We start from the raw sequence: 24,940 nt of genomic DNA on the forward strand, positions 1-24,940 counted from the left end.
GAAAGGAGTTCAGCATCCAACTGCCCTTCTGCCTTTGAAAATCTTCCTTCACAAACCCCTTGGTTACAAATGACTCCAAAGTTCAAAGAATGACCTTGCCCTTGTGGGAAACAGAGGAAGGCTCGTGCCTTTTAAAGGAAGATTTATGGGACTGTTGCCGCAGATGTGACTGCAATGAGGAAACACCACTTTATAGAAAGGAAACTCTAAAGAAACATACTCGATTGGGTGGAGTGGATGGGTCACCAGAGACTACACCATGAGGACAAAGCATGGACAGAAGTACTCATTTGCAGACAGATACAGCTGCCTTCCAGCTCAGCAAGTCTTCTACCAGACTGCTTGTATTTGCAGTGCTGAGAATTACAGCACCACCTACTAGGAGGTTAAGGCAGGAATATCAACATAGTATTTTGTTTGAGTTTCTTGAAATTGTGCAAAATAGGTTAATGCTGCAAACAAGATAATTATGACAGAGAATGTGCATGTCATCTTTCCTCATGGCTCAGGTCTCTGGGTCAGATCCAGCTCTGCACTTGGTGATGGACTAGGTTTGATAATGCTAGTCTTGACCTCTCTGTAATTATACAGACTCTGCATTTCACATCTTCTGAATTACCTTTTTTCACTAAGGAAGGGGAAAAGCAAATTTCCTTGTACGCAAAAAAGTGGAGAAGGTTGTTAAAAGATGAAGCATGACAATACACACAAAGTTACCTGTTAGGAAAATGATAAAAATAGAAAGTAAAGAATTTTCACAAAACCAAACTTACCAACATGTCCTTGTGTCAAAAAAATATTACTGCAGTTGTACCCATGAAGGGACTCATGCCAACACACCAAGTATGTAACAAAACATTTCAAGAACATGTCTGCTAACTATCAAGTACAGCATCAACCATGATCCACACTACTTCCTGTTTCTGACTCCTGCCCCAGACCATCCCTCCCTTGGGCACTAAATACAGTTATTTTCACTGATATAATTGAATTCTTTCAGCTGTTATCAGGAAGGACAAGAGTATGTTCACCATGCAGAGACTTTGGAAATAAATACAAAGCAATCTGGAGATTCTTTAGTTTGTTGCTATATGGCACAAAACCCTCCAAACATCAAGTGTTCAGCATAATAATTGCTATTCACATCAGCTTAATCACTTCTCAAAAATAACAGCTAACAACTCCTGTTATACTAACCCCTTAAATACTCCACCTTTCTCTAGTGCTCTCTCTCTATGTGGATTATATACATAATTTAACACAGCTTTGTTCATTTGCATGTTATTTCTCACTTTGATTAGCTGTTGATTTAACTTGCAAGTATCTGTACAGCAATAACAGGGCTTTGAGTGTTTCACTGACTCCTGTTTCTGGCATCCCTGGGATGTAGAGAAAGCATTTAAGATAAACAAAATCTACACTTCAAACGCCATTTTTACAAAACAAAGATAAAGCAATTTAAGCATGGTCAATAGTTCTATTTGACTTTTCCCCTATTGTTATAGCAAACTTTCATATCACAATTTTTACCTTTGCAGCAGAGTTTGATACTCCATGAGTGACATTTCTGATGAGACCACCCACATTGCCATACTTTATAAGTCCAGTAACACCTTCTGAAACATCATTCAGTAGACCCATAGGGTTGCCAAGGAAATCCACAGAACCTAGAATGCTTGCTGCCTGACTCAGCAGCTCCTGTAAAATCAAGAGGAAGAATGAAGTATTTCCTATGGATCACATTTACACCAGCAAGGCTGAGGGGAAAAAAAACCATCCCACCCACAACAGAAGCTTATGCCAACCCAGGTAATTTTATGAGAGAAATCAACACACAAATACCAATACAATTAACAACAGTTTCATCTTAAAATGCAGTGTATTCTTAGATTTCTTCTGGGATACTACTTCTCCACAGACCAAAGAAGCCACACAGCACAAACACTTGATAGTCAGGAAAGAGTTCCCACATCCTCAGTGGAGAACTCCTCAACCAAGAGACGTTCAATCTTTGCCACAACATGATCTCAATCACACTGACCTCCTGGAAGTGTTTCAGAATGTCATTAATGATGAACTCCTGAGTTTCATATGGATGGACCCGAGTGAAAGGATCCAGATTAATCACAGCATCTTCAAATCGGATCAGGGGGAACCCCAGCGTGCTTTTCAATGCCTGAGTAAATGAAAGATATTGCCATTGTAATTCTTCTCTTTGCTTCTCCTTTAAATGGGTAACAAACCCAAATTCTCTGAAGCTGCTGGCGTTCTCTACCACTGCAGTGTGGACACTGATACAGACAGCAGTCACCCACAAACCTTTTAATTCTAAGCACTGATAGCTTCTTAGCACTGCATTTCTTCAATAACTCAAGAGTCACTAAGTTCCCAATGTAATCTGTTTCCCACACTTGATAGGAATATTTCAAACCAAAATGTGTCTAAGATTCTATATACAACTTTGCTATATTGTTCTAATGTTCAATTAAACCCCAATCCTAAATGAATTTCCTTGACAAAACTGGCTGTTTTCCACCCTGCTGAACTTCTGTGAAGGGATTAAGAGTCAGGACGAGCTGGAATAACATTCATAATTTCCTGTAAGCCTGAGGCTCATTTCTTAACATTATGTGGTCTAAAGAAATTCTTTAAACTATCATTTCCTATTATTTTTCAAGGAAGAAAATTAAGATTGTAATTAGTTCATAGGCCATCTGTACTTTGTACAATTTATACATAAAAAACCCACAGTTAAGGTGGACAAGCTACACATCTAAATAGAGACACATGTAAATAAAATAATTAGGAAAAAAATGATAAGAAAACTAATTTTTTGAGATAGAAAGAGGACCCTTCTTCTTCAGGTCTTGATAATGGCATCTGCACACTCACCAACATCAGATACTCTGAAGAAGGCAAGAAGCTTCATGCTGATGTTTTATCTTTACACATTAATCACAAAGCTGCCTGGTATAAGGAACACGAGTTTTTGTGCCATCTGCAGGCAATTAAGGCAAGTTACAGGTCTGAGTTAAGTTTGTGAGTAAGAAAAGAGCTATTTATTTTTTCAGTAAATGGATGACCAACCAGAGTAGTCCTCATTATTCACTTGGGTAGGAAGTAATTTCCTGTTTAACTATCAGATATTATATAAGACAACTTTGTTAATACTGGTACCTAATAAAAATAATCTGTCTACACCAAATTACCAGACAGCCATGTCCAAGCCAGAAACATTAGAGGTAGTTAGAAAAACTTCCACAAAGGCTCTACTGTGATTATTCTCTCCCTCCTACCCTGAACTCTCCTGGGCTACAGAAATGAATTGAACTCTGTGAAAGTCAATATACAGAATATGACTGTTAGCATTATGGGGAAAAATGTATATGCCAAGTTTTCTCTTGGGAACACTGCCAAGATGGATCCATGTGCAATCCTATACCAAGGGTGGTAGGAAATCCAAACAGAACAGTGCACAGTGCTGGGTTCTTAAAGCACTCACCACTAGTTCTGCTTCCTCAGTCTGCATTTCAGCTAATGGAATTACAAGGGTATTCATGTTGAAGCTGAAGTGCAACTACATAGTCAGGACACAGCTGCTATTTTCTAGCAGGAAGGAATATCACAGCTAAGGAGTATTATAGCTAGGAATACCACAGCCAAGGAATACCCCAGCTAGCTGTTGAACTGTCCTTGGCACAAGGATTTGGTAAAAAGAATACAAGAATGTAGCACTAATGATCTTCTGGATCATTTTGGTAAGACTCCATGACAGACATTCATTACACAACACTAAACTTCTTCAGAAGTTTACTCATCATGATGTCCTTAATATCAAGGACAAAAAAGCCCAGTTGGTGTCTCAGTTTTGGTTTTTTGAAAAGGTAGCAGTTCCGTTCCTCCACAGTGGGGAGGGTTTTTTATGGTTTGGTTGGTTGGTTTTGTTTCAACTCTCCCACCTTGGAGGGAAGTAGTTGTATTAGCTCAGAGAGAACTGAAGTATTTCAGACTGAAATGTTAAATTAATCATTTCTGAAGTGGCAACTGACTGCTGCCACTTGATTGTGTCCAGGAAGGTCCTAACACAAGATCTGGGAACACTGGATGAGATTATGATCTGGCCATAATCTGCAATCCCTGGTTCACTTCCCAACTGTGCCAGATTTATCACCATATGAAAAAGACCAGACTTCCCACCTATTTTAAGTTCATACTCCATCTCAGTTCACTTTAATTTTCAACTATATTGCACAGTCCTCCTGCAAATTCTTCAACTGCAATGAAACAACATTTTTTGGATGAAAACACTCAGAGTTGTCCTGTATTTGTGTAAGAAGTTGAATAACTTCTTATTTTAAGACAGTAATTCCCTTTAAGCTCTTTACAATTCCGTTATTGTAACTAAGGTACTTTGTAAAGCAGTGAGTCATTAGGTCCAGTTGGCTGTGTTTCAGCTGAAATTACAAAAATGAACGACTATTACAGAAGAGACTGGAAATTATGCAAATTAAGTGTCAGAAGTTGCTGGAACTTCTATTATTTTTAACTTGGATAATGCAAGAGTAAATGGAAACTGAGAGTGCTAAGTTAAAGCATCTGTTCCCTTTTCCTCTTCTTTACTGGAAGCCCACCCTGGGAATGCATTGGTGTACCTTGAGATCCAAAGGGAGCTTGTTGGAAGTGAAGACACTCAACTTGATTTGAGGCACACTGATTTTCAGATTTTCAAAGTAGTATCGTTTTTGTGCTCTGCCTTGTTCAACAACCTTCTCATGCAGGTTTTCATCATAATTTTCAACCTCTGCATCCAGACAAAACACAGGAATCAGAACCAATTAAAGATAAATAAATATGGGGTTAGGAATGCACACTCTGTTAAGAGTTAACAATCCTCTGCACAAATAAAAAGTATGTGTGACTGCTGGTGGAGCCAGCAAAATTACTCATGCCTTGTGACACGAAGTTGACCTCTGAGGCTCAAGAATTTTTGTCAGATCTCTCTGCATCTCTAAAACCTCTTATTTGAGCTTTTAATCTTACTTCTAATTTCTCTTTATCAGCACACAGAAACAAGGAGATAACACTTGATTATGCAATGTTCCTACTGTGCAGTCGTGCTCTTACAGCTCTCTCTACTCCCTCTGTCATTCCTTACACACTTAACTAGGAATATAATGTACAAAGCAAGCTTTCAAATATTCACTACACAATGGCCAACATGCCTACATGGAAGACATCCAATAAATCAATTTACAAGGAGAGTGACTCAAATTTGGTTGACATTAACAGGCTCATGTTATTTGTAAGAGCACCTGGGTGGTGTGAGGAAGCAGGGCAAAGATGAAAAATTACCAAGTCTTATGAACTCTGACTTAGGAACAATAAAACATGTTAACTACAAATCAGAAAATTATTTTTGTCTGAATTTAGGATGACATCAGCAGATAAACTACAAATAATGTACAGTAAGTAAGGAAAAAAAGAGCAAAAGGAACACCAGAACAAAGGGGAAATTAGTTAAAAGGTGCAAAACTCAAAACTTGTACTTCTTCCTCATCACTAGAGATTTAAGTTTGAAAGTCCTCTGTGAAATGCAATACTGTTATTTTTCCAGAGACAATTCAGAGGATACTGTGGATTAGCAAGACAGAACTCTGCAGCATCATTTGTAGGCTTGGCCCCATTTGGAATCATGCCAAAAATAGTTCTTTTCCTGTGACAATTATTATGTAACAGTACGCAGGCTACTGCATAATAGAAGTGACTTTTTCAATTGCCACTCCAAAACAAACATTTCAGAAAGTTTCCAAAGCACAGATAAACACTAAAATAGGAGGATTAGAATAGCACCTATGAGATCAGAAGATTGAAAAGGTCTGTCTTGCCTCAGTGAATGAAAGAAAACTTACATTACAATTAAAACCAGGGGTATGGATGCCACAACAAAGGTCAGACAAAATTTTCTTGCAGTGAAGCAAGAGGAACTGCCCAAGGAACAAATTAACACAGATCCCACTTCTAGCCCTGGGTTAAATAAACAAACTAAGCCACTAAACAGAGTGGCTTGCTAAATTAATAACACAATTTCTTTTATCCCAGTTCAGATGAATCCAGATACAGGAACTGGAAATGAATACTGAACTCCTTCCAGAGACAGGCTGTACTTGGGCCATCACCTGAGCTCTGCAACAGGCACAACTCCATGAAGAGCTTCACAGGGGCCACTGCAGCATTTCCAGCCTGTTCAAGAGTGGGAGGTTCCACACAGCCAAGAGTGTGCTGGTGTTTTCTACTTACTTTATACACAAAGATCATAATAGTTCTGTACATTGTAAAACTGGGCTGTGCAATTTTATACCACACCTGATTCCGACTGGCCGTAGCCAAAGAAACTCAATAGCTTCAGAAGCAGTTTCTCCTCAATTTGAACTGTGAACTTTCGGGCAGTGATCATCAGATGCTACAGAGATAAACAAGTCTCAGTTTACAGCATTAACACCAGATATATAATCCATGTAAGCTATAAGAAAGGACAACGTGCTCTATTTCAATGGAATATTTTCAATTTCATGGATTTGTCGCAAGACTCCCACCTTCAGAGTGTCTTTGGTAGCTTTCTTCACTTCAAGTTATCTACAGCTAGTGATGATTATTTCAATTTTATGGAAGGCGTTGTGCTTAATTACCTAACCCTAACACTTCAAAATCTCAGCTGCATTTCCAACACTAAAATCAGCTGCTTTTCAGTACAGAGTCAAAATACATGGGTGAAGATTCCAAGTGAGAAAGTAAGTCTTGACAACCAACTCAGTTTTGCCATCACAGTACGTACCACAGTTGGTGGATAAATTTCCAACTAATGTTCCCAAATGATTGCAGTGCACAGAACCAGGTTTATGAAGCAAGATAACAGCTTACCACAGAGAATTTATAATCTTTTATTCAACTCCTGAAGAGCAAAACATAGATATTCTGGTTCACTGTGCTACAGTTCTCAGGAGAGAATAACTGCCTTGAAAAGTAATGTCAGAGATACGGACAGACAGGGGTCTGGTCTGATTTGTCACATTTTTAAACATACTTATTACCCTGTTGATCATTGTACTATAGCTTTAAACACTGCAAATATGAGAAAGTGGACACTGTGTCCTTTAAGCTTCAGAATTGATTCAACAAAGTGTATTTCACAAACCACTGAATTCAGATTACAAGTAAAAATTAAGAACAGGAATGGTCATTTAAGGAACGTAATACCTATGTTACACAAACAAAACATTGTGGTTTACCTTGTATATATCAGTCAGTGCATTTTTACTGGGAAATTTCATGGCATTGACTTGCACAGCAGGTGCAGAGTCCAGGGGCCCATTCTCACTCCTCCTGGGTGTCAGAAAGAGCATAAAAGGCTGTGTGGTGCCAAGAAGTTGGTTGTCCACCTACACAATGGACAGAAAATGGAACTGAAACTCCAGTGATATTTAGGAATTAATTAAAATTTAGAAATAAATTAAAATTTCAGTCATTGCTCTAAACATTTTTCAAACCTATTATGACTCAAAAGACCTGAAGCAGACCCATGAGTAAATGAATTTATTTCAAAACAGCAAGTACCTGTATATCATGCACACTGAGCTCTAGCACCTGACCAGTTGAGAGCTGAGTGTAGTGCACATTAATGCTGGTGAGGCTTGCAAACACAAGCTCTTCAGGGACTTTGTTGACCAAAGACAATCCTATTCCACCTTCCAGTTTCACAAGCACCTGAGAAAAGAAGGGGAAAAACCCACCACTAACAAATCAGCAATGAAAAAACCTGTGACATCAAATACACATTTCTGCAAAGAAGTTATTTTTTTAGGATCATCTTCAGAGAGACTGAGCAGCTCTTTGACAGTTAGTCTTAGACTTAAGAGGGTTAAGACATATTAACCCAAATTCTAAGAACGAGAAGCTGTAGCAGGAAAATCTGAAGTTCATAACACAAGGTCATCATTAGGAGAGGTTACTGACCATCATCCCCCTCCTGAAATCTACAAAGGAAATTAAAATAAAAAAGACAAGTACTAGTTGTCATATCTTACTTCTAATTCCTGCTCTGTATCTGGATTTTTGAACTTGCGCAGATCTTGTTCTGAAACTGGAAGTTGTTCTCCTTCACTGAATGAACGATCATTTCTACGTTGGTTACAATCAGTAATCTGAAAACAAATAAATTACTGCAATGATCCCTTTCATATATATAAATAACAGCTACATTGTCCTACCTTAGTAAATTATCTTTTTAAAAAATTAAGGCCAAGGAAACTTTTGTACTAACTACTTCTGGTTTATGATATTCCCATCCCCTTTGTGTCATTATAAAGGCAGCTTTTCATAAGGATTTAAGGATGTAATACAGAAAAAGAGTATTTCCAGCATAAGCAAAGAATGTAACTAGATTCTAGTTAATGAAGGACTGTCACCTGCAGAACTCTAGTTGGCCCATCTGGGATGACTCTCACAGCCAGTACTCCTGAGCCAGGCCTCATCTTTTGGTTTGTGAACTGCTGTTCAGGTGGAATTGGCCCCAAAAGTTCAAGTGAGTTATCAGGACCTAGAACAACTTCAGCTCCATCATGAAGACCCTGGATTCCTCCCTTTGCCTGGAGAAAGAAAAAAAAAGTAAGGAAAGAAAATTAAATAATTAAGCGATAGGTAAACACTTCAGATAACTATTTACATGTATTAATTTAAAACAGTATTTTACTTTCCTCTCCTTATTCTTCAGAACTAAAAGAAGAGCACTCCAGCAGCATTTTACTTGATATGACTGAAGTTTCTACTAACTCACGTTTAATTAGTTGGCAGATAAAAAGAGCAGCCAAGATCGATAATTAAGTAATTGATAATTAGGCGGGTAATTGATAATTAAGTATTCCCACTGCACATTTAAAACTGAAGCTATCCCATCATCAAGGGACATTGGAAAGTCCTTCCTGAAAAGTCTTCCAAAATGATAGGAAGCTTTTTAAAAGATGAACTCTGGACCTTACATGAGAATGTAAATCCTTACTGAGTCAATCCTTACTTCTTGCTGCCTAAAGACAGCAATACAGAACTGTTTTCGTTGCTTCAAGTAGAAACTTACTATGCTGCAGTAAAATGATGAATACAATATCATGGTACTAACTAAAATACTTCTCTAATTTCTAATTAATAGTGCAAGATCTTTAATTATTTGAAATTAATAAGAACATTCAAATAAACTTAAAACATAAGGTGCTTGCACAAGTTTGTTTTGCTCTGTATTCTGAACTTGTCTCAAAGCTTTTAGCTCACTTCAATACCAAGCTCAAATGACTGTCATCTACATCGGCAACAAACAAAACAGGTTTGACATATAACCAGTACTGACTTGGACAACAAGCCCATGGATACCACAGGTCAGCTTCCCATCCTGAAAGCTCCACGTCTGGGTCGTGCTGCGCCGCCGGTCCGGCCTTCTCAGCATCAGGGGCTCGTACCTGCAGGGGAAGCCTCAGTGCTCAGAGGATGCTCCTCAGAACTTTTACTCTGCACTTGCGTTAATGCTGAACATTTATTTTGCCCCAGCCCATTCTCCTAATCTGTTTTCTGAAGCGCTCTGTCAACAGTCACCTGCTGAAAAGGCATTAGCCATGCTTCTACAAGCATTTCGAAGTCACACAGGTGATTGTGAGATTTTCTAATAAACAAATCCAGCTCTTTCATACTCCTTCAGAACAATGTCTTTCCATATTCAGAGAATGTCAGATTAAGTATGTTTCCAAAGACATTGTTAGAAACCCCCATCAGTTTCCTGAGGAGCTGTATTTCAGTACCTGTTATTTGTGACAGCTGCTAGGCCTGCGATATCCAAGATCATACTGGAGTCCTCGGAGCGAGGAGAAGGTTTGTGGGGGTTGTGAGGAACTGAAGAACCTTCATGGCAAAGCATTCCTGAGTCTGTCATCCTCCAGAGCTGGGATCGCTTTCCTGGCTCCTGTTACAGAAAAATTCAACATTTACATACAGTACAGAGGAAATATTTTTGTTCAGTTTTGCTATCAGAGGCTTTGAATTATAATGCCTGGAATGACTTGTTTAACTTCAGAGCTCTGAATTAGAATTAGGAACTAGATTGGATAAAGGCTTCTGATTGAACTCTGATATTCAATGAATACACAACAGCAGCTAGATGAAGAGCTGCATTTAAAAGCTGTTTGTTAATCTCAGCAATATTTAAACACAGTTTCTATTTCTTAAGAGTTCCAGAAATGGATGACTTGGCTTACAATGCTCCCAAAAAGGAAGCATGTCCTACCTTGTAACTTCGTGAGAAGTTACACCACTACCATATTCTGCTGTCTAGGAGGCATTTACAACCTTCCTTGCCACTTTATTCCAGTTCCCTTTTCTGTCACCTTTATCCCTATAAAAATCTTATACAGAAGCACCACTACAATTCAAAATAACCTATCAGTCTGGAGTCTTTCTCTACCCTTTAGAAGTTAGAACTTTTTTGTTTTAACGTTGCCTTACTCTCAGCATTTGATTTTACTTCAGCACATAGCAACAGTGTTATTAAAAAAAAGTCAAATGTGTCCTGGTACCTTCTTTTTCAGCAAAACTCGTTGAGTCTTTGGAGAAACATCGAGGACAAGCTCTGCATTTGCAGCATCCTTATTTGAAGTAACTGGTCTTACACCAGGCTCCTGTAACCTGGAACCAAGAAAACAGCATCATGTTTGTTCAGAGTAGCAGCTTCTTCTGCAGCACAAATTAGATCTGCATCAAAATTCTACTGAAAGTTTACACTTCCAATACAGCCCATCAGACTAATCTATATTGGGGGATTTTCTCCTCTTGTTAGGAATTACCAGGGCAAGCTGGTAACTTGAGTACATTCTTAAAAGGGGCTTTGATTTCTCACTGGAGCTAGGAACTTCACAGGTAAAATAGATGAATTAAAAGACAGTTTCATACCTCATTTTGAGGAAAGTAACAAAGCCCTGTATCAATCCCCCAGAGGTGTTTTCAGTGGCATATAAATGAGTGCAAGCTTAAACCTCACATGCATGTTGTAAATAGGTGTGACTTGTGGTAAAGTGTCCTTTATACACCAAAAGACATTAAGCCCCCAAAGGGGGACCCCAAACATCCCAACTCTTCCGAGACCACATAGTGAGGGCACAGCCGATGCCAGATGCTAAATCCTTCTCACTGTGTGATGGAATAAACTGTCAAGCTGCACCTTAAAGCAAAGGTACTATGTCCAAATGAGGTGAAATGCACAAATTACTAACAGCCAGACAGCTTCTGAATTTGGCACTACTTCTGTTAGCTACAAGGTAGTCAAAAGTTTAACTCCATGTGAAAAATTTTTGAATGGTAACCATAAAGAAAATAATAATTTAATATTAATTAATTAAAGCTTAATGTGAACGTTAAAAGTATTTCCATCAAAGATATCAAGAATTACCCTGAGAAAGTATATGTAGCAGCAATATAGATGAAGTTTTCATAGTAAAGCTGTTTGCTGTCTTGGAAATCATTCATGCAGCAGATGACTTCTGAGGAGCCTGCTCCTTTCACTGTCAGTGTGATGAAGGGATGCAGGATTGGCTCATCCCATGCATAATCCAGAGAGGTCATGGGCTTCACATCAGTGGACAGCCTGGGCTCCACCACCCCGTGCTGCTTAAACACAATTGGGACCTGTAACAGTCAGGGAAGAGGAGGTCATACAGGAATGGTTCATCAGACAGACTTTTTGCTATCATTTGCTCATTTACCAGGAGTTGATGACTGAAACATGTTCAGATCACTTCTTTTTTTTCCCCCTTCCAATCATTTCCATATGCATATTCTTCCATTCAGGTCTCAAGTAAAGAGAGTCTTAAAGGGATGATAAACATAATCTTTGCTTTTATCTGTCATCTGTGTGAAATGTCTGCAAAATCTCTGCAGGCCCATGGAGCATCTCAAACCCTGCTAACCTAAGTTAGGAGCCTAGAACAGATTAAATACCATCCCTCTCATGGGTAATACTTCTCTTCCTTGTAAGAAATGGAGACTTTTAAAGAAGAGACTTTTAAAAAAAGAGACTTTAAAGAGACTTTTAAAGCACTCAGGAAAGAGACAGTTACCAGTATTATTTGAAAAAGATGATGTAGCTGTGTACAAACAATTTTTACTAGAACTTCAGAAAATTACAATTACTACAGACAAATACACAGACTTTCATTTTATCTCATTACACAAGGTAGTCATCTCCCTTTTCTAACAAATACAGGACAATTACTATTTTTACTAAAAAGAAAGGAAAAATATGGGGTTTGGTTCTCCTACCTTGGAGAAGTTGTCAATGCGGAAAGGCGGCGGTAGCTGGTCGGTGTCGCTGAACGCAATGCGATACGTGGCTCCTTGAAGCGTGATTTCTACTCTTAAGAAGTAACATTTTCCCAGGGTGTCCCTGAAGAAGATCACAGTACAAAACATGTAAACGTCTGATCTGCATTATCTGCAGGGTTAAACTGCTGCTTCTATCAAAACACAGCAGCTGCAGAGGATTTATAGGTCACAGCTACCTCATGTTAATGTGGAAGGAACTGTTCTTGTTGACCTCAAAGCCCCCAGACCAAATGCAGTTTGGGACATCCATCAGCCTCACACACAACAGCTGATCATAATCATTCCGTGGCCAGTGGAACACGACACTGGACCCAGGGAGGGTGGAGATGTAGCCATCAGGATTGGATGCTCCCTAGGAACAGAAATTGGTAAATAATCGGTGAATAATCCCAGCACTGAAAAAAATCCACTATTAACCTATACACCTCTAAAATACAAACACAGCCATTCTTCTGTCAGGTGGATGCTGCTATTGGGATAATGAGAAAGATCCTCATAACCAGCCAACAATACAAGAACAATGTCTGCTCTTCTTAGTGAGCAGATGTTGTGACTAAATACAGTCCTGGGATGACTTTATGATGCTCATATCCCCATTCTTCTGCTTAGCCCAGAAATAAGTTTTGCACCCTTAAAGAGTGGTTCTGAGAGCAAAGAGGGGGGAAGAAGAAGCATGCAGTTTGTTTTCAGCAACTGCACTCACTCCTCCACATTCCTCCTCCTGGACTGTGCTGTCTGCAGATGGACAGACAGCGGGTGAGAGCTCTCCTTTGCTTTTAGTTAGTTTTAGCTAGCTGAGGCAGAGAAGTTCCCTGGACTGTGGCTTTTCTTTTTCTTTGGAGCTGTTTAAACCTGCTCTGGCCTGAACACCAGAAGAGCACTGGCAGCTCTCACCTGTGGCCCCTCAGGCTGGGCCTGGGGCACAACATTTCCAGTGTCAGAGGGACTGATAAGAGACTGAGGGAGCTGAGCTGCAACCCAGGGACGCGACTCTTCTGAGTTTGTGATCTCTTTTGGAGCAGCAAGAGGTTTTATTGTTTAATATTGGTAATTTTTTGTGCTGGTGAATGGTTTGCCTATTAAATAAACAGGTTTTTTCCGCTTTTCTCCAGAAAAATATTTTCCTGAACTGGTTGAGGGAGGAACCACTTGAATCTGCTTTCTGGAGGAACCCCTTCGGAGGTTCTCACCCAAATTTGCCCTAAAGCAGGACAGTACCGTACTAAAAAGTCACAACCAGGAAGCTTCTTACCTGACCTCTGGCAAATTCCCGCTGAACAAAGGCCAGTTTGTAGCTTGATTTATTGTCTAACAGGTACCGGGGAGCAAAGGTGACCATGCAGGTGTCAATGTAACGGCCTCTGCCTTTTTTAACATCAATACCTAGTAATAAAAACAAGGTGAAAATAGAGCTATTATTTACAAAAGAAAAAGACAGCTCCCACAGCATATTTCAGAGAAGATAAGTTCTTTCTTGATCTCCTGGGGTGAAGCCTTTGTGCCATACAACTGCCTTGCACTGGAACATTATTTTAAACAGTTAATATAACCTTATGCCATCTGTTACCCTCTATTTCTCAAGTACAACTTAGATACTGAAGACAACGGAAGATAAAAACCCAAAAACAATTCCCAATCAAAGTTTAAATCAAATCAAAGTTTATCAATGCAAGTAATTATTTCCCTTTTAAACGTATGAAAAATTCCTTGACAATCACTGCAGAGTAACTTCCAGATTCTCATTTAATTCAAAACTAAAATCTGCTTGTACTTTATGTACACCAGGAGGACAAGGAATCCAGAAGCTGCACTCCTGCACATCAGCCTATGCAGGCACCACCAAGCAAAACCCAGAGAAGCAGCACATGGCTGAACAGTTACAGTACACAGACACTCAAAATAATCAGAGTAATGCCATGGGATTTAGAATGTACTTGGAATTAACATACAGGGGGAATAAAAACATAGAAGCAGATAGAACAGTTTGACAATGTAGTTATTAACACTCAGTGGTGAAATGTAAAATTAAAAATAACTGAAAGCTAATTTTTAAGCTAATAAAGTTCAAAACAAAGATATAAAAATACTTAGAACACTATCTTTTGTTTAACGGTTTTCTCTGGACCCTCAAAAGCCTTTAAGAAGTTACATTTCCCCGCTGCAATTGTTCTGTTTCTTGTGTCACTGACATTGTATCTCACCAAGAGTTCCACAGGGTTTTCCAGCGCTCCCATCCCCACTCACCAATGTTATAGATGAGGCCTGGCCGGTTTCCATGCTGGATCACCTTAAGGGCTCTGACACCACTACCACCATCCAGGGAGAAACCCTGGCACCAGCCAGGCATACCATCAGGATGGATTCCTTTTCCAACCCGCATGGTACAGCTAAGGGCAAGAAGAAAACACAAAGGTTTAGTCATTTAAATGAAGGATCAGGTAGCAACACGATGCTGGTGATCAAACACATGCCCAGATAGAAAAAGAACATCTGTGTCTGGATGTAGAAGCATTTGAAGCCATGATAAATCTCTTACTGAGTGACTCATTCTGCATTTCTGCCATAAGCCCTTTCAACACATTGGTAAAGAGTCAATGGCCATGTCCTGTAAAAATCTTGGCAATTTCCAGACTGATTAATCATGATAGCATTTGGGTGTCTTTTATCTTTGAAATAAAAAAAAAATTAAAATTTGGAATAAATTGAGACACAACAGAATTGGCCAACCAAGGAGGTTTCAGTAGGAGATGTCTAAGAATCCAATATGCTCAACAGAGTATTAAAAAAAATAATCATTTCACAGGTCATCTTAATACTTTCATGTTTTTAAATTACCTTCTGATTGCCCTTCTTACTTACAAGTTTGGCTGCTCTTTATCAGCGTAACAGAACAGCAGTGGGCTGAGGCTCCTAGCAAGCTCATGCTCCTCAAATTGACCAGCTGCATCTGTTTTTGCATTGTCTTGTCTGAAGATAAGTGGCAATCCTTTAAGTGAACACAGAAGAAAAGAGTGTTAAACTACACATCACCTTTGTACAAATTAAAATGAGAACTGTAACAATTTCAAATTAAGGAACCCAAGATATTTTTGTTGTAGTCTTTTAGCCATTACTGTGCATGAATTCTCCTTCAAGTTCTTCTTAGTCTTCTTAAAACAGCTGTTCACAGCTGCAGATCATGAGACTGGCCCATGCAGACCTGCAAATGCCAGTGGAAGTTCACACAGACTCACTGCAATTCAGACCATTGCCTTCTCAAGGCATCTCAGTCTTTGAAAATCAAACAAATTTGAACAGTGTTCTAATCTATATTGATTTATTGAGAGGCACAACAGCTCGTGTTGAAAATCTGTAATATAGCAACCCAATGTCTAAGTTATCTGCTGTAACATGCATCAAACAGTAGCTGCTGGCATTATTAAAAAATATTAATTCTTACAACCTTTATTCCTCTTAAGTAGCCTTTAAAAACTTTGACTAGAAAGCAAATCAAAATACTACAGGAAATCCTTATTTCCCACTTCTTGATTACAACAGGACTTGCCTGTTTTGTTGATTAACCAATATGGAGCAGAAATGAGTATTTTCAGAGAGCCTTCAGCACGACACACAATGCGGATGGTCAGATTGAGCAGCCGTTTGTTGGCATCGTACAATCGCATCCTCACCACGTAGTTTTGTGTCCCTGGAGGAATCAACAGCTCTTTGCAGATTGGGAAGTTCTCCAGCAACACCCCTATGAAACAAAACAAAGCAGAGCAAAATAAAACATCACCCACACAAACACGAGTTTTTGATAAGCACTTAAGCTGGTGTGTCTTGATCTCCCTAAGTATTACAAAGAGCTCACCCTGATCAACTTTTCTATCTGCCCAGTGTAGTAAACTCTGGTCTCATGAAGAAATGCCTCAATTTAAGTCACAAACCGCAAAACAAGTTCTGTAAGGGACCCTGCTTAGGGCTAATTATTGCTTTAGGCATTACAGGCCTAGCCTGTGCTGAGTAATTCCACATACACTCTCAACACCAATTATTTCTGTCAAAAAGAAAAGAGCAAAACCATCCAAACTATTAGGAGCTTATTTGACTTAGTCCCCTCTTTACCACTGTTCTCTCCAGCATCCACTCTCATGAAAACAAGAACTGAACAAGGAACATTCCAAGTGACAGCTGACAAACCAGGAGGAATGATGGCAATACTGGGTTGGTTTTTTCCCAATGCGTTTACTTGATTAAAAATAAGAAGCTCTGCAACCCAATGAAATCATCATTTAAATGCTTTCTATTTTTCCATTCTGTGCCATAGCTCCTTGCAGAACAAGTTTCCTGGGGGTGCAGAGAGGAGCAGCAAATGGTGCCTGAGCAGGAGCCTTACCCAGCTCGATGTTCTGGGCCGTGTCAGCCGTGTGCAAGGCAGCCTCTTTGCCAGGCTTCAGCGTCCCGCTGATGGGCAAACCCTTCACGTAGAACTCCAGCTCACAGGGCAGCAGATTGCAGATGACCACCGTTGGCAGGAGATAAATGGTATGCCCAGGCTGCCTGAAAATCTGCTTAGCACTGTCAGAGAATATGCTGGAAGGCATGTAATCTGGGTAGTTTTCTTTCTTTATAGCCACGCAAAACCTGGGAATGCCGAGACATGTGAGAAGTGAATGAATTTGACAGAACAATTAAACCCAGTCTTTCTGTGTTGCACTAAGTCCTCAAAGATGCTCTAACTTCAGGATTAATAAGAAAAACAGCATTTAGAGTTGTTCTCCACATAATCACTTTGTAGATTATTATAAGGTATTTTTTATTTATGTCTGACATTAAGACAATGTGAGTTTTCTGATTTTAAACAAAGACTAAAGTTAGTTCCCCAAAAACTGGTCTATTCAGAGACCTAACAGAAAATGGCTATTAGAGATTACCACCTTTAAAACCAACTTCCATAAACTTGCAAAAGCATGTTCTTAACTGCTACTAAAAAGAGATTTTTAACCATTAAAATATATTATAATAATGTTCTTAAACATAAATGCTGAATGTCTCCTTCTTCCCAGTAGATATGTCCTTGCTCTAACCACTTGACATTTTAGTTTTCCATTAGTTAATGTGAAAAATTGAGTTGGTAAACCTTCATTTTAAATAATTTGTTTTGCTCTCTGTGATACATTAAAAACCAGCGTATTAGGAAATGAACTCTGAAACTGACACAGAGCAATAACTATATAGTGTGCAAAGGTCATTTCCTGACACAATTTCCATAATCCCTATACTAGCATTTCCCAAATTCAGAGCAGCCCTAAATCAATTGTATCGAAAAACTACAACATTCCATTAAGTCCTCACTATGCAGAGACATTTTTGGCCTCAGAACTGAGCAGAGGACATGAAGGACAAAGAATGAACATTTGTGAACACTCTTTTGGAAAACCACTCATTATCCTAAGTGAGACTGAGCAGTTAGTTTAATGCAAGTTGACATTCTATTTTCTGAATTTTCTTTCTTTTTACAATAAATATTCATAGTGTGCTTTGTATTGTCAGAGGTTTAGCAGGCACTGCCAGAGGAGCTTCAAGGAGCCCTGCAGAAACAGAGCAGCTACACTTCACTGCTATCTCACTGTTCAACAGACCCAATAAAACATCCCAGTAAACTGCAGCAGCTTTCATTTCTTAAGCATTTTCTTTCCTGTTATTTACTTCCACAGGATTTCATTTATCAGAGCTTACAGAAGAGGAACTAGGCTTTAATTACCTGAAAAATCGGCTGTTTTCAGACTCCATGGAATGACACTCCCTCTTGCTGCTGCACACCTCTGCTGCCTTCTGGACATTAGTCCAGTGAATAGGAGCCTTGCAGAAGAAGAATCCCATTCCTTTGGGCCTGGCTTGCAAACGCCAGGATGTGAGATGTAATGGAATAGCAAAGGAATCTCCTGGCATAACTGCTGGAAGGACTACAGGCTCTGCAACCAGAGAAGAAAACACACATATCAAAAGAGGCTCCTTTACTGAAAACCATAAAATTTTGAAGTACTAAGTCTCAAATTTTTAAGGCAATACGTTTAATTTTAATGTAAATCAACTCCTGCTTTATGCATGTTTCAAAAACCAACCTGTTATTTTCAGCTCTATTAACAATCTGGCAGCAGACTAATTTCAGTGTGTAAATCTGAAACAGCCTAAAAACTTGCTGGTACTCAAATTCTTTAGTGAAAATGCTTGTTTCAAAAACCTCATTGTTCAAACATTTTGGGTACGTTACCGATGTCTCATTAGATTTCTACACTAAACTTTTGCATGGTGACACCAAAACCCTCTAGACTGCTGCTAAAGAGACAACTTTGCTACATACAGAGATAAGACAAAGTCTTTACAGTCTCAGCTTTCCCTGTTTATCAAACACTGAAAATCCTACTGGACTCTGTAGTCTCTTGTTGTCTGCCTTCTTCTTAACATGACCCATATCCTGTCCAGGGAGGTCTATTCTGGTGTGAAGCATTACAGACAGTGTTCTTGGGGAGAAAGCTGAATTCCCCACAGCACATAAGGAATGCTTTAGGGATATGGGTCACAGGAGTGTACAGCACTCACTGTCAGGGGCAGAAGGACTGTCCAGTCGCAGCTCCATTGGAATTTCCAGCTTGTTCTTCAGCATCAAGGCTGAGCGCACTGTTATCACCTTCCGGGCGCTCCCCTCCATGGTGACTTCAAACACCACACGAACTGGAGGCAATGAAGAAAACTGGAAGATATTTAAAAGCATTAAAAAGCTCAGGTAATGAATAGATCTAGAAGAGGGACACCTCCATTATGAAGCACTAACTGCTGGAGAAAAACTTGCCAACTGAGTCCAACCACGTGCAACTCATCAGGTGTAGAAATAGTTTCATAATGGTGGTTTATAATCCTGTACCTCCTCCTTAAAGCACAGTAAAATTATGAAAAAGCAATTCCACATACCACAAACTCCATTATCTTTCTTAAAATAATCCAAGTTCAAATTGGATTGCTCAAAAAGAGCAATAGAGATCCTAAGAAAATAACTTTATATATCATCTCACTAATACATTATTACAATAAATCCATGAAGTCTAAGCCTCATATTACCAGTCACTCATCATTCCTAGCTGTCAAAACTGAAAAATAAGTTGGAGCTTTCTTAACACTTTGTTCACTCATAGCTGCCCTTCTGCTGTGGTGTTTTACCTTCTACATTACACAAAGTCATTGCCACTTTGATCCTGAAAACAACATTTAGTATGTGTTTATATGCTAGGATTCATATACTGGAATCTAAGACCCATTTTTCAAACATTTATACTGGTGAGGAATGGAGGAATGGTAAATCATAAATATTTGTTCTGATTTGAAAGTGGATTTTTTTGCTTAAATTTTCTTTCCTTCCTATTGAAAAGGTTCTAGAAGGAAGGGAAAGCCAGTTCACTTGTACAGTTTCCCTACTCTTACTTAAGTAGCTCTCAAAAAAATGAAAATATATACTCACGTAGACTTGTGGATGTATGATATTTGTTCTACTGATTGGGCTTCCAAGCTGAGAGGAAAGTAAATGAGAAGGTTAAAGTTCAGCTTTTAAAATGCTGCTCTCAGCTTTAACACAGAACTTTACTACAGAAGAATAAACTTCACCACTTTGTGCTTCTGATCTTCAGTACAACTTGGAATCATGTCAGAACTAGATTAGCAAAGCCTGTTTGTAACACTGCTTTGCAAAAAAATTAACCTTAAGGAGGGTTTGATGTAAAGGAAAAGTCTACAGGAGATGTTGCTGAACAGGAGTTCACATTAATTTATCATAATCTCATAATTTGCATCCTTTTCCTTCAATATTCAAATTACAGAGAGACAAACCTTTTTATGCTTCAAAATAAAAACATCAGAAAATTCAAGTAAGAGACCACTGGCTCTTGTCAGCAGTATTAAATCAAATTTAATTCTGCTTTATGTCAAAAAGATCTCAACCTCCTATTTGCCCAGTGCTCAACAACTTCCAGTAGCTAGTCTCAAAACATAGTCTTGAAATCCACAAAACCATTTTTATCACTGAGCCTCCCCCTAATGCCAGCCTGCTGATTATTACAACTGCATTTTCCCTTCATGACAAGTATATTTTGTCTACTGAGCCACAGACTTAAAAACCAATCTCTAGGCTTACAGGAAATTGCCAGTATTGTTTATTTTAAGCAAATTAAGGACATGAAAAGCATTCCTGCAATAAAAGAAATAAAAGTAGCTGCTGAAATGCTGGGCTGATTTAAAGCTCAGTCTCCATGAGTGCATGGCCTGTCACTAATACATTCATTCTGTCCCTGGAATCTCTGCCTGCCAAGCACAGATTAACTGCTGACTGCTCTGGCTGTGCTTTGGTTACACAGTTAGGAACCCAGCATCTCTAAGCTCTCCCAGTCCAGGCTAACTGGAAAGAGGCAATCTCATCCAGCAGATGCTTTTAGATCAAAATCTTGCAGACATCACTACTCCTAATATTCTAATATATTATAATTCTAATACATAATAATATATTATATTAAAATAATTATATTATATTATAAAATTATATATTATAATATTATAATATTATTATAATAGCCTAATATTCTTTTAAAACACTCAAAATCAGAACTTACAGTAGAAGAGGAGGAATTCTTATCTGGTGCAGCGTAACGGAAAAATGTTCCAACTTTGTCTACAGACACTGGACTCACTTCTTCCCAGCCATTTACTCTCACTTGCAACTGATGAATCCTTAGGTCATGTGTGTGCCTACCAGGTTAGAGCAAGTTAAATTACTATTAAGCATTATTATACAGACTAAATAGCAAACAGTTAAAACCACAAACATCCTCTGGATTCTATTTAAAGAATCTTACTGAAGCATTAAAAAAAATCTCAAGAGTTTTCCCATTTCATGGATAGATGGACCTGATTTTATGTTTAATTACTCCACCTTTCCTAAGAAACACACAGATACATAACTGTGTTGCAAAAATAAAAGCGTGCTACACATTTGTTAGCAAGCTCTAGTTCTTACCTCTGGTAACAACCAACCCTGCCCCAACAGTCCTTTAAAATAAAGGATTTGTAACTCAAACCCCCAAGTCCTTCTAAAAGCTGATAATGATCCAACTCACATATAGGAATAGCTGCCACAACAGCAATAGTTGCTGCTTTACCAGAAAAATTATAATTTCACTCCATACAAGAGTATTAAAAATAGAAACTAAACATTAACAATAGATTTTACAGAAATCCACTTTTAATGTGACACCTGCCAGTGCCCTCACAACTGTGAACCTGTGTGTTCCATATAGGAGACTGTGAGAACATCTCATGGCCTGGTCCCTTCACCTGTGTCTGAGTTTCCCTCTGGTTTCAAACTCAAACGGAACCTCTTCCCCAGTGATAACCTCCTGCCATTCACTGACATTATGGGCATCACCCAGCAACGTCCCGTTTTCCTCAGGAACAACACCTGGACTCCCACTATGGGACAGCGCAGCCCTGTGAAGAGAAGCACAGCATTTCACAAAATGACTACTTCAAGTTGCAAGTGTGTCACTATAGGATATGAAATAAAACGACATGCAGGCTGGAACCTCCAAGGTAAAAGAAGGGAAGTTTATTTTCTCACTTCAACATTTATAGATTTTAAAAGTGACAGTGGATTGGAGGATGACAGTGCCACCTCTCCAAGGACACTGGACAAGGCAACAGTCCATTAAATTTCTCGTCCTCCAGAGAAGAATGTAAAACAATAATTATTTACATAAAACTGCGTGAGAAAGTTTGTTACAAGAATGTAAACATCAGGCTTAGAAGAACAGGGTGACAGCAAGTGCTTTTTAAGTCTGCCTCAGTTCACATTCACACCATGAATGTACTTGACTGGTTTCCACATTCTGCTAGGTCTCTTGGAAAAAAAAATCTTTTTTGTTTAATAATAAAACTATCTCTGTGTCAAAGAAGAGGCTCTCAACTGAGTAAAACTGGGAGCTGCCTACATGTGTCTGTGAAACAAAAGCACTGAAAACAACAGAGATTGGCTGACATGGAGGAGGAGCCAGACAAATATGTCTGAAGTGATCCCCAAAGAGCTCCTTACCGGGTTGGGGTTGTAGTCAGGGTGGCAAACCAGAGAGTGCAGCCAGTGTGATTCCTCAGAGCAAAGGGGACAAACGGCTGCCTGCGCTTCGGGGTCTTCATTTCAGCTACAAAACAGAACACAGACTTGTCTGAATGCCCATGAGAAACATTCATCAGATGTGTATGTGGGATGAGACACAATGCTGGAGAACCACAACCTGCACTAACTAAAACCAAAGAAACAGGACATCAGATTATCTACAAAGGTTTTACAATTAGTAACTACTACAGAAACGGTACAAAAGTAACAGATCTTCTTCCCCTACATCAATCCCCCCGGAACTGAGCTTAATCTACATGTTCTTCTCTTTCTTTATATCAAATCTTATAAAATACTATGCCTTCAGTTACACCTAACATGTAGAAAATCTAACTAAAAACCCAAACATAATCAGAAACCTTTTATGTACATCCAAATGCTCATCAAATACTAAACACACATTCACTTATAATTACAATTTATGCTGTATTTAATGTGACAAATACAGGGTTAGCCAGTATCCCCTTTACAGGGACTTTTATTCTCAAAGCCTGAACAAGTACAAATATTTTCCTATACAGGAAAAAGCCTACTGAAATATGGAAAATAATTTGAGAGCAAACAAAGGCAATCTGGTTTTGTTAAACTGCTGGGATAGCAAAATACCAGAAGATACTTGTCCCATGTTCAACTTTTTCTAAGCACAAATTTCTAACAGGCACACAAGTGCTACTCTCATCTTCCACACTGCAGTGCATGAAATCTGTGAAAATACTTACTGAGTTTGGACACAGAAAAACCCCTGTCAAAGCCCAGTAATTTACTTAAAAAGGAAGATAACTGGCTGCTCCCTCAATACACAACATCTTTAGTATGAGAGAAGGGGAAAGAAGGCACACACAATAAATCAGTTGCTTAAACAAAAGGTAAGACAGAAATCTCTTCCCCAGGCCTGATTTGAAGTCACTCCAAAAGGTTTCCAGAGGCAAGCAGGGGTGGTGTGGGGAGGGCAGGAAAGTTTTTGAAGGAGTTACAGATCACGACAGATGACTTTCTGTCAGATCAACAAATTCCTATGTACCCTCACGTTGTCCATGGAGACTTAAATCTGATCTAAAGCTTACAGAGAAAGTTATTTCCAATTAAATAGCAAGAAGATTAAATCCTTGAAAATCAAAACTCTGATTTTTGCCAAAAGCAAATACATGTTTTTAGTGTTGAGTTTCAGTTTATATAATGTTTTGGCTACCCCAGGTTCTACAAATCAGAGCAGAAGCCAAATGAACTTTTACTCTGGTGTTTAATCTATTGCCAATTTATCTCTGGAGACATCAAAAAAAGGATTTTTGGGACTATGGCCTGATTTTCAAAAGAAATGTAGAAGGTGCGTTTTGTTAATCTATTGCCAATTTATCTCTGGAGACATCAAAAAAAGGATTTTTGGGACTATGGCCTGATTTTCAAAAGAAATGTAGAAGTTGCATTTTGAGACTACTGCCTGAAAAAAAAAGACTATCATTACCAGGAGGATTTTTTAATAGTTAGTTTAGTAATTTAGCTGAAACCACTACTAAAAGCCAAGCAATGAATATTAGATGTTTTGCTGCTTGTTTGATTTTGGGGGAAAAAAAAATCTCAGAAAATATTTCATAAAAATAAATCCAAAATTTTCCATCTTGTTTTTTCTTTAAACTCAGAGAAAATATTTCTAATGGCACTCGAACAGGAAACAGATGTAGATTTCTAGAAAGTTTTCTGTCCTCCCATTCATTAACTTTTATATATATTTATAAAGTATGCTCTTTGTCTTCTATAATGTCAAAAAATGAAAAATCTTACTTTATCCTGCATGGTTTTTGCCCAAAACCTGTCCTGTCAAATAGAACCCAAACAAATTAATAAATTATTTATTAGGAATGCTTTACTTCCTGAAGGCTTACTGAAAACAGCCTGTGCTTCTAAAGCATCTGAAAGTTTAAAGTACCCAAATATGCTAAATTAGGTATAAATATGTATATTGAACATTATGGTGGATACTTTTAGAATATAAATTAAATATTGTGATATTATTACATCATTTTTAATCCCACTGTACTGTCCCTCTAGAAGAGGGACACTGAACAGTCAACAATTCACATAACCTTCCTCACAAAGACAGTTTTCCTACATTGGGTTGTATTTCTCCATTCTTTCCTGAAGAACCCAGAAAATGACAGGATGAAATACTAAATTTATCAGACTAAAAGAAAAGTAGCTGTTGTATTATTTGGCTTGAGGGTTTTTTGGTTTTCATTATTTTTAAATATAGAAACCAATCTACCAGCAAGTCCCACATACAGCACAGTATTTATTGTGCAAGAGCCTTCCAAAGAAGAAAACCACCTTTTGGAGTCTGTG

General features: G+C 38.6%; 1 protein-coding gene across 1 annotated transcript in view; it reads right to left on the reverse strand.

The window, feature by feature from the left end:
• The window catches only part of VPS13D (vacuolar protein sorting 13 homolog D), a 98,384-nt gene that overhangs the window by 37,568 nt on the left and 35,876 nt on the right, over positions 1-24,940 (reverse strand). The window contains exons 40-64 of the mRNA XM_041476562.1: positions 22,523-22,628; positions 21,769-21,921; positions 21,048-21,183; positions 19,907-19,954; positions 18,994-19,144; positions 18,155-18,365; positions 16,787-17,034; positions 15,956-16,147; positions 15,271-15,397; positions 14,656-14,798; positions 13,664-13,794; positions 12,588-12,763; positions 12,349-12,472; positions 11,480-11,715; positions 10,611-10,719; positions 9,840-10,000; positions 9,395-9,503; positions 8,463-8,642; positions 8,082-8,198; positions 7,612-7,761; positions 7,287-7,436; positions 6,364-6,460; positions 4,653-4,801; positions 2,042-2,176; positions 1,531-1,698 (exon numbers count right to left, since the gene is read on the reverse strand). Coding sequence (XP_041332496.1) covers positions 1,531-1,698; positions 2,042-2,176; positions 4,653-4,801; positions 6,364-6,460; positions 7,287-7,436; positions 7,612-7,761; positions 8,082-8,198; positions 8,463-8,642; positions 9,395-9,503; positions 9,840-10,000; positions 10,611-10,719; positions 11,480-11,715; positions 12,349-12,472; positions 12,588-12,763; positions 13,664-13,794; positions 14,656-14,798; positions 15,271-15,397; positions 15,956-16,147; positions 16,787-17,034; positions 18,155-18,365; positions 18,994-19,144; positions 19,907-19,954; positions 21,048-21,183; positions 21,769-21,921; positions 22,523-22,628 — 3,707 coding nt within the window. The remainder of the gene's footprint in view (positions 1-1,530; positions 1,699-2,041; positions 2,177-4,652; positions 4,802-6,363; positions 6,461-7,286; positions 7,437-7,611; positions 7,762-8,081; positions 8,199-8,462; positions 8,643-9,394; positions 9,504-9,839; positions 10,001-10,610; positions 10,720-11,479; positions 11,716-12,348; positions 12,473-12,587; positions 12,764-13,663; positions 13,795-14,655; positions 14,799-15,270; positions 15,398-15,955; positions 16,148-16,786; positions 17,035-18,154; positions 18,366-18,993; positions 19,145-19,906; positions 19,955-21,047; positions 21,184-21,768; positions 21,922-22,522; positions 22,629-24,940) is intronic.

Source organism: Pyrgilauda ruficollis, unplaced genomic scaffold (genome assembly GCF_017590135.1).
Source record: "Pyrgilauda ruficollis isolate IOZ18807 unplaced genomic scaffold, ASM1759013v1 scaffold39, whole genome shotgun sequence".
Lineage (NCBI taxonomy): Eukaryota > Metazoa > Chordata > Aves > Passeriformes > Passeridae > Pyrgilauda > Pyrgilauda ruficollis.